Source organism: Mustela nigripes, chromosome 12, assembly GCF_022355385.1.
Source record: "Mustela nigripes isolate SB6536 chromosome 12, MUSNIG.SB6536, whole genome shotgun sequence".
NCBI lineage: Eukaryota > Metazoa > Chordata > Mammalia > Carnivora > Mustelidae > Mustela > Mustela nigripes.
In genome coordinates this window covers 20,966,433-20,983,630 of record NC_081568.1, presented here as the reverse complement: position 1 = coordinate 20,983,630, position 17,198 = coordinate 20,966,433, and the positions used below count along the sequence as shown (strand labels likewise).

General features: G+C 32.9%; 1 protein-coding gene across 2 annotated transcripts in view; it reads left to right on the top strand.

Moving 5' to 3' along the window:
* The window catches only part of CDH9 (cadherin 9), a 95,097-nt gene that overhangs the window by 56,658 nt on the left and 21,241 nt on the right, over positions 1–17,198 (top strand). The window contains exons 2-6 of one of the 2 annotated variants that reach the window (XM_059416476.1): positions 3,661–3,955; positions 11,656–11,775; positions 12,360–12,527; positions 14,724–14,911; positions 15,845–16,098. In XM_059416476.1, the coding sequence (XP_059272459.1) occupies positions 3,661–3,955; positions 11,656–11,775; positions 12,360–12,527; positions 14,724–14,911; positions 15,845–16,098 (1,025 nt within the window). The remainder of the gene's footprint in view (positions 1–3,660; positions 3,956–11,655; positions 11,776–12,359; positions 12,528–14,723; positions 14,912–15,844; positions 16,099–17,198) is intronic. The other variant, XM_059416477.1, reaches the window with a different exon arrangement.

Genomic DNA, 17,198 nt, shown 5'->3' with positions numbered 1-17,198 from the left:
GTAAGCAGAGAGGCAGGCAGAGGGGCGGGGGGGAGCAGTCTCCCTGCTGAGCAGAGAGCCTGATGCAGGGCTCGATTCCAGGACTCTGAGATCTTGACCTGAGCCAAAAGCAGAGGCTTTAACCCACTGAGCCACCCAGGCGCCCCAACATTTTTCTCAAGTTTTAATTTAAATTGCAGTTTAGTTAACTTGCAGTGTAATATTAGTCTCAGTTTTAGAATTTAGTGATTCAGTACTTTCATAAAATACCAGATGTTCATCACAACAAATGCCCTCCTTAACCCCCATTTTACCCCTCCCCTCATCCACCTCCCCTCTGGTAACCATCAGTCAGTTCCTTAGAGTTAAGCATCTGTTTCTTGGCTTTCCTCTCTTTCCCCCTCCATGTTCTTTTATTTTATTCATTAAATTCCACATGTGAATGAAATCATATGGTACACACACACCCGCATCTTCTTTATCCATTTAGCAGTCTATGGACATTTGGGCTCTCCCTATAATTTGGTTATTGCAGATAATCTTGCTCTAAACATCAGGGTGCATCTATCCCTATAAGTCAGTATTTTTGTACTCTTTGGGTAAATACCTGATAGTGCAATTGGTGGATCATAGGATAGTTCTATTTTTAACTTTTTGAGGAAACTCCATACTGTTTTCCAGAATGGCTGTGCCAGTTTGCATTCCCACCTATATTACAAGAGGGCTCGCGTTTCTTCACAGCCTCACCAACACCTGTTGCTTCTTGTGTTGTTGATTTTACCCATTGTGACAGGTGATATCTCATTGTAATTTTGATTTATATTTCCCTGATGATGAGCAATGTGGAGCATTTTTCATGTGTCTGCTAGCCGTCTGTATGTCTTCTTTGGAAAATTTTAAATTGGATTTTTTGTTCTTTGGGTGTTGAGTTATAAGTTCTTAATGCAGTTTGGATACTCACCCTTTATCAGAAATGGCATTTACAGATACCTTTCCTCCCATTTTGAAGGTTGCCTTGTAGTTTTACTTATTGTTTCCTTCACCGTACAGAAGCTTTTTAGGTTGATGAAGTCACAACAGTTTACTTTTGCTTTTGTTTCCCTTGTCTCAGGAGACACATCTAGTAAGAAGTTGCTAGAGGAAATGTGAAAGAAGTTACTTCCTATGTTTTCCTCTAGGACTTTTTCTGGTTTTAGGTTTTTCATCCATTATGAATTATTTTATGTATGGTATAGAATGCTGTCCAGTTAAATTCTTCTGCATGTTGCGGTCCAGTTTTCTCAACACCATCTGTTGAAGACTGTCTTTTTCCCATTGGATATTCCTGACTTCTCATTTGAAGATTAATTGACCATACAGTTGTGTGTTCATTTCTGGGTTTTCTATTCTGTTCCATTGATATATGTGTCTATTTTTGTGCTGGTACCATATTATTTTGATTACTACAGCTTTGTAATATAACTCAAAATCTGGAATTGTGATTTCTCCAGTTTTGCTTTTCTTTTTCAAGGTTTCTTTATCTATTGGAGTTGTTTGTGGTTCCATAAAAAGTTTAGGATTGCTTGTTCAAGCTCTGTAAAAAATGCTGGTCATATTTTGATAGAGTTTACATTAAATGTATATAGATTGCTTTGGATAGTATAGACATTTTAACAATATTTTTTCTTTCAATCTGTGAGCATGGAATGCCCTTCCATTTTTATGTCATCTTCAATGAAATCCTAATAATTTAAAAGAAAAATTCCAATCTTTCTCTTTTATATTTTACAGTTTAGTGGGCATGGTAAATAATTTCACCAAATGTGTGAGTATAATGATAGGGCACTGAAATGTGCTTTGTAATTACACAGCTGGCATATCTGTTCTAATCTAGAGAATCAGAGAAGTGCACAAAGGACTTATGTACTCTGTAATAGTAAAGATATGCCAGTAGGTATGACTGGCATAGATATATACCAATAGAACAGATATGCCAGCTGTGTAATAGTACAAAGCCCATTTTAAGTGAGTTATGATAAATATTTAGATAGGAAACAAAGCAGAGAAGGGGAGAGTATTAAAGGGTAAGAGGAAAATACGCAAACATCAAGTATGAAAGCTGAAACAAGCCCTCTGAAAATGAAGAAGATAGTACAAGACAAAACAATACAATTGGTCTGTACAGAATGATAATGAAGTGGGTAAAGGTGGCAGAGATGCCTCTGGAGACGAGGATGAAATTATGGAAGATGTATAAATAAGGTGGTAGAGTCCAAACAACTAGAACAATAATAAAAATGAAGATTATTTTTAAAAGAACATTATGTCCTTTTAATAGAATAAGTTTAGATTAAACACATATACAGTGTGCCCAATATAGCACAAAAATTTGCGCGAGACTAACCCAGGTTTGTAAGACTTTAGATTCATGTTCCTGTTGTACTGTAACTTATTGAAGAACTTTATATTAAGAGGTAACATGACCAGACTTTTAATGTAAAAAATCACCTTCTTTAGAATGGAAAATTGTCTGGAATAGAGCAATTGGGGAGGCAGACGTCCATTAGGAGATTACTACAGTGGTCCAGATAAGACATCATGGAAGACAATACCAGGTGACAGCCATAGAGATGGAGACATACAGATGAGTGGGAAAGAGATTTCAGAGAAGAAAAGACTGCATTTGATTATTTTAGCTTTGGGATTAAAAGTAAAGAGGAATAAAATCTGAATCACAAGTTTGTTATTTTGGCTACTATAAAAAAACACTAAATAGTCAAATAATTCAAAGATGGAATGGGACCTCAAAGAAATAGGTGAATGTAATGGGAATTGTGAGTATATGATGGAAGACAACATACAGGGATAGGCTAGTTAAGAATCAAGTTTTAGAATAGTGATAGATTTGAAAAAAAAGTTAAGATCTTTGCAATTCCTAAATTTCTGTGAATATATGATCTATTTGTCTGTTTTAAGTACTCAATGGACAGCCTCCTTTTAAGATAGGTATGTATCAGAAGAAGAAAGATAATTTATGAAAAAAATATTTATATGGTCAGTGGAAAGGCCCTGGTTTTTTTTGGTATCAATTTGGATTTTAAATATGCCTATAAATATGTTGACTTCCAAAAAATGTGAGACCATCATGTTTGAAAGTGTACTTTCCCAAAGTCAAAGAAGAATCTTTGAAATTAAAATTAAAATTCTCTCTCTGTTTGATGTCTCTGAAGACAGAGACCCTGATGCTACAAACAATATCATACTGAAGTGAGATAAAATCAGTTTACAATTATGGTGGTATTCTAAACTTATCAACAAAAGTTCAAAATGTTTCACATCATCTCTTTGAGTTGAATGATGTTGAATTTAATCAGGAATGTATCTACCCCAGTTCTAGATTTATGGATCTTTTTTTCTTGTTCAGGTACATCTTTGAACCATTCAAAACTTTGTTTCAAAAGATATATTCATTTTTATCTATCTTTAAATTTAGCCCCTTATGATGTGTAAACATAGTTATTTAAAATTTTTGAGAGTGATAAAACTGAAATGTTTAGTATTCTCACACTGAAACTTAAGATAACCATTGTAATCATTGTTTCTGTGATATTATGGAGATCCATTGATATGAGCCAAAATTAATTTTTTTCTGTAATAACAATTCATGTATTTATAGAACTTTTCTTTTCTGCCTCTCTGAAGCTTCACACTGACCAAGATAAAGGAGATGGAAATTTAAAATACATATTAACAGGAGATGGGGCTGGCAGTCTATTCGTTATAGATGAAAATACAGGAGATATTCATGCTGCAAAGAAACTAGACAGAGAAGAAAAATCCCTATACATTCTTCGTGCCAAGGCTATAGACAGAAAGACTGGGCGGCAGGTGGAACCTGAATCTGAATTTATTATTAAGATCCATGATATCAATGACAACGAACCAAAATTCACAAAAGACTTATACACTGCCAGTGTTCCTGAAATGTCTGGAGTCGGTAGGTATATGTTATTCCACTTAACGTCTTTGTTTATTTGCTAAGGTGATTATTACGGACATACGGTTAACGTATGTAGCCCCTTCCAAGATAAGAATTATATATAACTGAGGTACTCAATAAACATGTTGATTGAAAAAAAAATTATATATATCTGAAGACTACTATTGAAACTATCTCACTTCTTATTATTTTCAATTTTAAATATTTTAATAATTCCTGCAATTTTGTAACTTATACCTAATGATACCTAAAATATGATCTAAATGATATCTAAAAATATGATCTAAAAATATGATGACTGAGAACAGTTATTCCATTGCATTTCTTTTTTTTTTCCATTGTATTTCAACCAACATCTTTACCTTTATTCAACTGCCATTCAAATGGCAGTCAAGCTGAATGTGTTTTTGCCTGAAATAAAAAAGGGATATCAAATAGTGTCAGCAGTTTTGGACAGTTTCGGACAGTTTTGCTTGCATTATTTTGCATAACAACTAACCTTGCATTTGACAAATTTCTTTTGATCATCTTATTTGATCACTGAAAGAACTTCATGTGGAAGGCATGGGAAATAGAACTTTAAATCCCCATTCTGTTAATTAGGAACTCAGGATTCTGAAAGATTAAGTAACTGAATTAAGATCAAATAACCTAGTAACATAATAACAATATGCCAAGTCTTTTAATGTTATTTTAGCTGAGTTCCACTACTGAATAATATTTTATTATGCAAACTGAAAAGATTGTTTCATTTTTAAGGGTCCTCACAATTTTAAATACTATTTGTTATTATGCAATTTTTACCTGCATGTCTAAGTTTAGATTTGTTAATGAGATAAGAATTAAGTCATAACATGTTAAAAAAGAAGTGATATAAACTTAGTATAATATCCAAATTATACAACCAATTTTCAAAATTTGATAGTTTAGTTGAATATTATTTCAAAATCAGTTTTCAGTGATTAACTTTGAAATTATTATAATTAATCATGTTTCAGTCTAAAATGGTTTCTTTATGAGGAAAACCAAACTTATATCTACCTTTACTGAGTTAACGATACAAAATTATTTCTTAACTATGTGTGTCATCTAGCCAGAAGAACCAGGTGTTTGTAAAGAAGTTATTTCCTCTCAATGCACTTGAAATCTCATCTATCTGAGAAAAGTGCAGTTCAGTTGCCTTTTCAGGTATTCATTCTAATAATATGAAAGAGAGTTATCAAATTAGACAGGAGTGCTATGAAATCAGAAAGCCTAGGATGAAATATGAGTGGTTGTGTTTTCTTTAACATTTTAAAATATCTGCTAGCCTGGTATAGTTCCATGGAAAGTACTGGATAGGTTCATATAGGTCGACCTATATAGGGCTGAGGTAAGTATGTATCATGATCCCTAAATGACTTATATTTGAGATGAAGATACATTAAATTTATACTCTCTATTTCAACTTCCTATTGATGAGCATTCTAAAGTAGTTTGGTTTCCTGGTTAAGACACTTTAACTTTTATAAAACATTACTGTTTAGTCTGTTTGTATGTTATTTTCCCAGATAGTTTTTTAAAGATTTTATTTATTTATTTATTTGAGAGGGAGAGAGATTGAGAGGAAGAGAGAGTGTGAGCAGGGAGAGAAACGGAGGGGGAACGAGAAGAAAAGGGAAAGAATCCCAAGCAGATTCTACACTGGGATTGGACTCCATCTCAGGATCCTGAGACCATCATCTGAGCCAAAACCAAGAGTTGGATGCCTAACTGACTGAGCCACCTCTGCATCCTTACTTTGTCAGATATTTTGACACTTAATAATACAAAAGCTTTCATTTATCCTTCTGGAAATAGATTTTATATACCTATAGGAATAAAAAGTAGAATTTTGATGACAGGTATTTGACTATGACACATTTTGATAATAACTGACTTAGAGTTGAATAACTTTTAAACTTTTCAAAGAATTACCTCATTTCAAAAACCAGAATATTTACTTGTCAGACTGTTAATATTGAAAGTCAAATAACCTGTATTTTCCATGTATTATTTTGTGCTGTTTAATGGAATATTATCTCTCTACTCTGTGTATTCCTATCATCTACCTAATTCAAATATATTCTATTTCATTGCTTTATTAATATTTATCAAGTATGTAATAAGAATAGCAATGGAATAAGTACTAGAATATTTTATAAGTTGTTCAATACCCATAATAATATACAGAATACATAAATTTATACATGGAAGAAGGCCTGCAGATTACCTTTTCCAAAAAGCCCTTCCTGTAAGGCAATCTGTATTTCATTTATATAAACTTTAAAGTGTGGGCAGTACAATTTCTGGTTATTGCAAGTCTTAAAAATGAGAATTTAGGTCCTTGTCAATGGCACTTCCTCTGTGTCTACAATTCCAACAAAACTGAAAAAAAAGAAGAAACATATAGAAGGTAGCTATATTGCTCTGGTTGCAGCTTTTCATATCAATAAAAGAAGATTTAAAAACTACCAGTAAATCTTGGGGCACCTGGGAGGCCCATATGGTTAAGTGTTGACCCTTGGTTTTGGCTCAGGTCACCATCTCGGGATCCTGGGTTGGAGCCCTGTGATGAGATCTGCACTCTGCTCAGAGTTGGCTTAAGATTCATTCTCTCTCACTCTCAAATAAATAAATAAATAAAATCATAATAATAAATAAAAACTACAGGTAAATCTTGACCCTATTTATGGAAGATAGTTATTATTATTACTAAGTTTGGCATCACCACTTTAATTTCTTCCTGTTTGACCCACAGACAGACTTCATATGTGTGATTATTTTTAAATATCAATGCATATATTATACACAAATACACACACACATACACCCACACAAAAGCACCATATTACCCCTCTTCTAATAAATAAGTAAAAACCAGCTCAAAAGAGGTAAACTGACTTGCCCCAAAACACACAATTTATTACTATACTAGTTATAAAAAGAGAAAAAAAAGGTTAATAAAAAGCAGGGAAAACTAGATAATTTTAATGCCTTAGTATTATTCCCCACTCTAAAATACTTGTGCTTATTATGGAAAACTTCTAATTTTATGAGATTCTTAGTAATTCCTCAAAAGAAGCTGTTTTCTTTTTTAATTTAAATTCAGTTTGCCAGGGGCCTGGGTATCTCAGTGGTTTAAAGTCTCTGCTTTCAGCTCAGGTCATGACCCCAGGGTCTTGGGATCCAGCCCTGCATCGCATTGGGCTCTCTGCTTAGCAGGAAGTCTGCTTCCCCCTCTCTAACTGCCTGTCTCTCTACCTACTTGTGATCTCTGTCTGTCAAATAAGTAAATAAATAAAATCTTTTAAAAAAATTCAATTAGCCAACATATGATACATCATTAGTTTTTGGTATAGTGTTCATTGATTCATTAGCTGCGTAAAATGCCCAATGGTCATAACAACATATGCCCTCCTTAATGTCCATCACCCAGTTAGTTACTCCACAGCACTTTTTCTTATTTTATTCTTTTAATTCAAATGCCCTTATCAATAAAGTTAAATGCTGAAACAGAAAGGGGAGTGACTGCATTTTACATTAAGATTTTAGATCTATTAATGTATAAAATATCTAAATAAAATGTCTATTAATTATACATATAGATAAAATATATATTCATATTATATATATTTATGTATATAAATAATACATATTTATATATATGTTATAGACATATATTTATTGGAGGGGGAAACGAACCATGAGACACTGTGGACTCTGAGAAACAAACAGAGGGTTTTAGAGGAGAGGGGGTGGGAGGTTGGGTGAGCCTGGTGGTGGGTATTAAGGAGGTCACGTACTGCATGGAGCACTGGGTATGGTACATAGAGAATGAAGTTTGGAAAACTGAAAAAATAAAATTAAAAAATATATATTTTTTAAATTATATTTTTGTATATAACTCTGTTTAAAGGAAAATTAATATTAACTCAGTATAATTTTGTAGATGTAATTGTCTCTGTTTTTACCTATACAAAAAACTAAATGGTGATACTTGAGAACTTCTTCAAGTTGTGTGTAACCCATATACTAAGAGTTAAAGCCCATACATAATCAAATAATAAAGAATGCTTCTTGATATCCTCCAACGTTCTCCTCCATGTTGTCCCCTTTCCCTGTTAATTTTTGTCCTAATTGTGTCTTTTTTGTTCCTGTCTCACCAACTCCTCTCCTTGTTTATTTCTCCCTCTACCCCTGCTTCTGTCAAAACCACATGCCATATTCCATTGTGTTTCCCAGAATCACATGCTTCTCTCCTTTTCAAAAGTTAAAATCAAGTGATTCCAAATGTTGAAATCTGAAATGCATTAGCATTTTCTCATCAGAACAAATAAACTGGACAATATATAAGGATATATAACGAAGGAAAATGAGATACACTGATTTAAATATTTATATTTAAATATATTTAAATATTAAATATTTATGGCCGATCCCATAGATACTCTTTTTATTTTTTGTGGTCATCATACTTCGATTAAAGATTATCTATCACCCTTCCATATCTGCATGCATTCATCTTCATCTAGGCAACGTCCTACTGTGTAAATTTGCAGGGTTTGATGCGTGCTTTCTCTTAGACAGGGTATTTCCCAAAACCAGTCTTTCAAAAACTTACCCAGTTCCCCTTCCACACCATCTCCTCAACAAGAAATCCCTCTGTAAATTTTCTCAAATCACACATAGAACTCACCAATGAATTCCTTATGACTTAATCCAAGCCAGTGAGCGTTCATTGCCTGTGGATTCAAGAATGTATCTAATCATAGCCAAATGCCAGACCAGCCCTTTAGTGAAGCAGTTAGAATACAGCTTCTTTCCTCAGACTGTCTAGGTTGATCTCTATCACCTTTTCTCTCACCTTCTATCCCTTCTCACCTTCTAGATGTGTGGCCTTGAGCAGCAACCTCTCTCTGTCTCAAGGCCTTCATCGCATGCACCTCCTGAGAATAAAGTAATCATGTAAATTAAGGGCTGAATATTCTGCCTAGCCTACCTGAAGTGTTCTGTAAATGTTCATTCTTATTATGACTTTCTAGAAACTGTGCTGGGCTTCAAAGATAAAATGTTGAATAAAATAGACATGGCCCCTGCCTTTGGGGAGTTTACACACAGGACAAAGCCTACAAATAACAAATACAATAAATTGGTCATTCAGGCTTCACTCTAAGTTATTTTTTAAATCTTTGTTTAATGTAAAAGTAGAACACTTATTTTAAATTATTTGAGAATAAATGAAAATTATAAGTATTTCAGAAAATTGAGGGATATAAAAATCACAATCTTTTAATCCATCTGTATAATAAACACAATTATAAAATCTATGCATTTTATATATATATATAAATAGAAACTACTTTCTAACTTTATTACTAAATAGTATTAACTGTGCAATAAGTTCATGAAAAAAATACAACCTCTGAAATAAATACAATATCTATTCCCTAAAATCCAACACATTAGGTATTTCTATTTTCTTATTCTACCATTAGAAATACCACAATAATATGCTGTCAGTGTTCATCAGTGTTTAACAGCATTCCTAATCATTACCATGATTCTAAGGGAAGGGACAGTACTAGTACTATATGAGTGTTTATAACATTTTAGTCGCATTCCAAGATTGAGTTCTATTCTCTAGATTAAATTTTTTGTCTTTTTTAGGTCAAGTATTTTTGGATATGTTCTAAGATCACACACCCACAATAAAAGCAAACAATAGAAAACAAATTTAACAACAAAACATACTATTAAAAGTGTCAAAAGGTTTAAAGGAGTATTTTTACCTGTTTTCACTATGAAGTGACATCCACAGTAAAAGAAAAATGAAACTGGTAGCAAAATACATGTCATGAAATTGATGAATTAACCACTTGCATTTAGCATATTGATTACACTGAATAATTCATATTTCAAATAATCCTCAACTATGAAAGCAATTCTTATTCTAACGAACATATGTTCACATAGGTTTATGTAAAAAATTCAATATAAATCAGAAAACCACTTTAGTTTAACTTCTTAATGTTATTGTGGGGAAGTGGAGATCACTTTATTACTTCTGCTTTGGCCTGGCTAAAATGGGAGGGGGTGTTTTTAAATGACAAAGGAGAACAGCTAGGATCCACTGAGTAAGTCACAGTGTGTCCTCACAATGGATGTACCAAGGCCTCAAGAGAAAGAGCTCAAGTTCTCTTGTTAATTAATTTTGAAAAAAAAAAAAAAACATAAAAAGACTGCTGCAAAATTCATGCATTAGTATTCAGATACATTGATGGGAAATGAGCTGTTAGTTTAATCTTAATGTACAATTACTTAATTTTTAGGCTTTGCATATGTATATACATGCAAATTTTGAGAAACATTCACTACAAGTCAAAGAGACAAGCTTTGTGTGTGTAACATATGAGGTGTTCAAGTAGGAGACACAGCCAGGATGGAACTTGCCCTGTGCTAAGGAATTTTAAAATCTATGTAAGAATCGGAGTCAAACTTTGGAAAACTTACATGTAGTATACTAGAAAATGTCATTTAAACTCATTTTGCCCAAGGGATACTTAGTAGGTTTTAGTTAATAGTAGTTTTACAATCATACTTTGAATCTTTATAGTGATTAGGGAAATATTAGAAAAGCCCATTATGTTAAGCTCCTGAAACTAGCACCTAAAAAATCCTTTTATCTTTTAAAGACAATTTATGATAAAATAAAAAGAGAATGGTTTTATTTTTATAAAATAAAATTAAACAGATATTAGTATTAAATTACAGTATTGTATGTGACAGAACTGAATACTTTCTTAATTTTGGGGGGAAATATCTACTAATTTCATTATGTGCAGCAAATAATAGGTAACATACCAATAAATACAAACATATATGACTTTGGTAACTACATTTTATAGGGAGACACAGATGCTTAATAATCATTTATATCTTAAACACACAAAAATTACAGGTCAATTTTATGTCAGTTTGTTTTTTATTAACATAGGGCCCCTCTATTTTTTTATTCTATTTATAATATACAGTTAACTTACCAGAGCAAAAAGCAGCCTGAGTGTTACCAATGCTGGTTTTATCTTTGAATACATATTTTCAGTTAGCAGTAACTGCATTAATTGAAAATTGCATGTGCATTGTATTCAGTGAAAAATTTCTCCTTACAGTATTTTTTTTTTAAGATTTTATTTATTTATTTGACAGAGAGAAATCACAAGTAGATGGAGAGGCAGGCAGAGAGAGAGAGAGAGAGGGAAGCAGGCTCCCTGCCGAGCAGAGAGCCCGATGAGGGACTCGATCCCAGGACCCTGAGATCACGATCTGAGCCGAAGGCAGCGGCTTAACCCACTGAGCCACCCAGGCGCCCTCCTTACAGTATTTTTGATCAACTAAAAATGCAGTGCATTTGTTTCATTATGTTCATTTTTATGATAAAATAGTTTGCTGATTTTTTTTTTCAAATAGCTCAAACCATAAAATTAAGGGATATTGAAATTTTAAAAAAGGAATGAAAAAGAAAAGTGTGGGTTTTTTGAGGCAGCATCACTTAAAAAATTTTGTTTAAATATATACCATTGTCTAACACACCACACAACTAGCAGTAATTATTCAGAAAGACAGTTTTCAAAGTTGGAAGTATTTAGGTGTCTGTGTTTGGGTGGGGATTCGTGCAGGTACATCAGTTATACAAGTGACGGCGACAGATGCAGATGATGCCAACTATGGAAACAGTGCCAAAGTGGTCTACAGCATATTGCAAGGACAGCCATATTTCTCAGTGGACCCAGAATCAGGTAATAACCTTTAAGACTTGGTCTCTTTTTCACGTTATAATACATCTGGATGCACAATTATAGATTTTTCTGTATTTTAAAAGCTATTGACTCGGCATCATGCTTTCATTTATTCCCTACAGGTATTCCATGGAAATAAAGGCAAATTTCATATTATTTATGTAGATTATTTGAACTGTTAGCTTTTGAGACTATTACTTACTGAATTTAAATTCATGACACCAAATACAGAACTTCAGAGATTTGGCACTTTACGTGTCATAGGAAACACTCAAAACCTAAGGAATGTGACGATCATCAAAATCAAGCAAGTTTATTAATCTGAAGATTTCTGGATGAAGTTAATTTGCTTAATCAAAAAGATAATTAAATTGATTTAGCAAACTCATTCCCTGTACAACAGCCAGTGGAAGATTTCTTTCTGTTCTGTCAATTACAATTTAATATTTATGGATTTCATCCATTTAGGTACACCAACTTTTTATCTGTTTGTTATGACGAGCTTCTGTAAAATAGATCTTGCATAGGTTAATCTTAAAACTCAATTATTGAATTGTAAAATATTTGTCTACTTTCTCTAAAAGGCATAATAAAAACTGCACTACCAGACATGAGCAGAGAAAATAAAGAGCAGTACCAAGTGGTTATACAAGCCAAAGACATGGGCGGCCAGATGGGAGGCCTTTCTGGAACCACCACAGTAAACATCACTCTGACGGATGTCAACAACAATCCTCCTCGATTTCCCCAGAGTAAGGAAGGTTTTATTTGTCTCATGTTGGAAGCCTACTCCAATACACTACGAACAGAGGCTAATATTTGTACGAGTATTTTCGCTATCAGTTTATGAAGAAAGGCAAATCCACAAGCAGTCCCCCTGACAAAATATCACAATTTCCAAAAATTGATTTCCCAATATTCACTATGACCATTCAATCTTTTTCTTAGATCTTTTATGGTTCACAGTGTGGACTCTCAATTCTGACTGCCTGGTTTCAAATCCATGTCTGTCACTTGTCTTACCTCAATTATCTTGTCTCTATATAATAATATTTTCTTATTTATTTATTTACTTATTTTTTTTATTACATACAGTTGATTGTAAAACACACACTTGATGTTTTAAAGTCTCTGAAATCCGATACTATATCAAAATCATGGCAATTCGGGTTTAATTGGCAGGATTTGTTTTTCCAAATGGCTCATCGAATTATGGCATATCTTAGTTCTGATGTCATCAAGACATGTTAAAGTTTGCTAATATGTGTTACATATTTATAAAGATTAAATTAGTCAATACCCCTTTAGTCACCACCATTTTAGGCATGTATGTTAAACCATAGATGCTTTCCATGCCATGAGTTCCCATAAAAACAGATTCTAATCCTTTGCTGGGAATGTTTCCTTTTTGCAGTGAATAAAAATATAAAGGGCCCTATTTTTGAATTGTTCAATGAAAGGGTCTCAAATTTAAATTTATGATACTGAATCCAATACATGAGAGTATTTTCCAAACTATCCACATTTAAAACATTTGATGATTCAACTTTGGATGTTTGACATATACATCCGAAAAATGTTTTTTAAAAAGTTTGCTAAGAATATAAATAATAAGCTTAATGATCGTAAATATACTTCGCATTCAGTTTCCTTAAATATAAACTGAAAAAGTATGACTTGAATTCTTACATGGTTTGTCACTCTATAATTCCATGATCTATTATATCTTAGCAAAAGGTTTAGAACTATTATGGCAGTAATAAAAACATTTAAGAACTAGCCATGGAGTAAATATATTAAGGACATAATTTCATTTAATTCTCATTAAAAAAAAAAAAAAAAAAAACTCTGTGAGCTAATTCTTGACATTATCACCCTATTCTTATAGAAATCAAGGGTTAGAGAATTGAACTTGCCCAGTAATAAGAATTCCAATGCAGGCAGTTGGATTTGGAAGTCCTTCTTTATCACCAAGAAAATTGGAAAGAGTATAGACTTTGAAGTCAGAGAGACTTAGTTATTAATCCTGCATTTCTCAATTTCATAGGATGATCTTGAGCCCTATGCTTGAAGATCGTGTACCTACTACCTTGGCCTTATGAGGACTAGGTTTAGAATTAAATTAATTAATATAGAGAGCCTTTCCTTATACAGAGTTCAGCACATATTAAATGTTTAAAAACATGGTGGGTATTATGGAGGGCACGTATTGCATGAAGCACTGGGTGTGGTGCATAAACAATGAATTCTGTTACGCTGAAAAGAAATTTTTAAAAATGTTTAAAAACAATTCTAACTTTCATTAACTCTTCTTGTAACTTTTGCTCACTGTCTTTTGAATAAAAACTCACAAACTAAAATCCTTTCAAGGACAGCACAATGCAATATAATGACTGGCTGAAAACTGTAGGAAATAGAAACATTCATATACCACTTAAAGGCCTTAAGAGTCAAAAAAGGAAGGAAGGGAGGGAGAGAGGCAGGAAGGAAGGAAAGTTCCTGTGAATGGATTTAACGTTCTATCCCTGACTTAGGATATAAAAATAAGTCCATGTTTTTAAAGTAATTTAAAGAAAAATACAGGTAAAAATATAGAATGATAATATCGAAGGCTCTAGATATGTAGTAAATAGTCAGTTTTTCTTGCCCTCTGGAGCAAAAGTTCTGGAATCTAATAACATGTCTACCATCTACTTTCTAAATAACCTTGGAGCATTCACTTAATCCTGAACTTACATTTCTCATTTACATAATGACAGTGTTCTGCCTTTATGAATTATTTTTCCAACTTAATAAACCTATAATTTTTGACAGTTTACAATTCCAATTCAATACGATGAGAACCTCTCCCAATTTAAAGTTAATGTACTGAAGTAAAAAAGGCAGAGGAAAGAAGACTTTTGTTATCTAAAGACAAAATGTCAAAACATCTCTGATTTAATTTTCAGGTACGTATCAATTTAATTCTCCCGAGTCTGTACCTCTTGGAACCCATCTTGGAAGGATAAAAGCCAATGACCCTGATGTGGGGGAAAATGCTGAGATGGAATACAGGATTGCTGAAGGAGATGGCGCAGACATGTTTGATGTCATCACTGACCAGGATACACAGGAAGGGATTATAACTGTCAAACAGGTTTCTTTACGCTGTCTTCATTTTTTCATTGAGCGCTTACAGTTTATTTTTGCTTTTCAGTTAAGGGAAGAAGAGCCTAGGATTTATTTTTCCCATCCTTTACACACTGTCCAGTTTTCATAGAAGTGGGTATGGTTGTGATTTCATCTCAAATAAGTAAACCAACTTCATCACTGACACTTAAAAAGTGATACAAAACCTTAACTGCTTATAGTAGATGACCCAATTAGGATTGGATAGCCTCAAAAGTACTTATTTTACATTTTCTGTGGCCCAAAAAATAGGCATGCAGCCATAACTTTATTTCATGTACTTTTCAAAGTATTTAAATTAGCCTCTTTAAGTTGATGAAACCTGAAGATGCTGCATGTTTTTTTTATGTTGGATGCAGTGGGAGAGAATATTATGAAACTTTACATACTACAATCCAGAGAAATGTGGATTAAATTCAGACTTATTGATTTTTCTGTTTTCATTCATATCTTGCTTTCCGTAGTGTTCAGTGTTCTTTCTAAAATAACAGTTTTAGATATGTTGGAACTAAGGAAGCAATTTATATGAATAGTTTGCTGCATCTCTACTTTTTTTCTATATTTTCTCTCATTTTAACTTTGTTTAACTTTGATAATAACAATAAATAATCTATATGTCCATTAGATAATACATTTTGCCTGTAACCATCAAAATGTGAAATGCATTATCACGTGGGAATTGATCTTAATGTACATACCATTATATTCAGTTACCCTCTACGAATAAGTATAAGACAAAATAAAAAATTACTGATTTATTTGATATACCTAAAAAGCAATAATTGGGGAAGTTTTTTAACCATAGTTACTGGTACCATTAACAGAGCCTGTTTTTACATTTAATATTGTCTTCCATTGTCATGTCTGCTATATTATACTAATTTTTCTTATTTAACTTCAGAATTTAGATTTTGAAAACAAAATGCTGTACACTTTAAGAGTGGATGCAAGTAACACTCACCCTGATCCACGATTCCTACATCTGGGACCCTTCAAAGACACAGCCGTGGTCAAAATAGCTGTGGAAGATGTAGATGAGCCTCCTGTGTTCAGTAAACTTTTCTACTTGATAGAAGTAGATGAAGATGTGAAGGAAGGCAGCATTATCGGACAGGTCACAGCGTATGACCCAGATGCCATGAACAATTTAATAAAGTAAGTATTTTGTAAGTCTGCAGAAAAATAATCATCTTTTCACTATTTATAAGCATGTGTGGAAAAAATGATGCTGTACTATGTATGATCAAGTACAGTAACAAGACTAAACACTTCCATAACGACTCTTAGCTGGACTGCCTTCTAAGTGATTTTATTGCATTTGACTCATCACTTTACAAGGTAGATGCGATTATTATACCTGTCTGCAGGTTTTAGATTAAGGTACCAAGCATTTAAATAACCTGCCAAACAATTAGTGGGTGGCAAAGCTGGGTTTGAGAATCAGGCCATCTGGCTCCAGAGTCCATGACTTTAATCCTTTAGCTACTGTGATTCTTATCTCACTGTCTTTCTTGGAGAAATTGTAGTCCAATAATAAGTGATCTAAACAAATAAATCAGAAAAACATTGTTCTAGAAATGTTACGAAGAGGTAATTTGAAAATGTTGAAAAATCTTTTTTGTTTGTTTATACACTAAGTTTTTTCAACTTTTTATTTAAATTCTAGTCAGTTAACATACAGTGCAATACTGGTTTCTCCTTTAAAAACAGTTACTCAGCATACCATTTATTAAAATTTTGGGAAAAAATAGTATGTCAATTATATTCTAATAGTAACAGAGAATTAGTAAAGAAAAAAACGATATTTGAGAATTGCAAACATTAAAATTAATATGGTATTGTGAAGTATAGTGTAATACTTTCCCCGAGTTTAAAATTGTATTAACCTTTTCAAAACTTTCAAATATTCCGGAATCTTAAGTGATTACTACGTGTGGTTCTTAAAGGGAATGCAAAGATAGTTATAAATGGATAGGCTGGGTGGGTGAAGATGGATATAGCTATACGCAACTGTGGCATTAAATTCATGATACCAGACCATCAAACATTTTGCCTATCCCTTCCTCTGTAAAATTACTGTTACCATTTATTGAGCACTTGCTATAAGCTAGAGAGTCTAAAGAGATTTATATTTATTAGCTCAGTTAAGCCTTACCATAACTTTATTAGGCAGGTATAACTGTTACCACCCAAATTTTATACAAGAATACATTGAGATGCGAAGGGTTAAAGGACACGCAGTACACAAATAAACA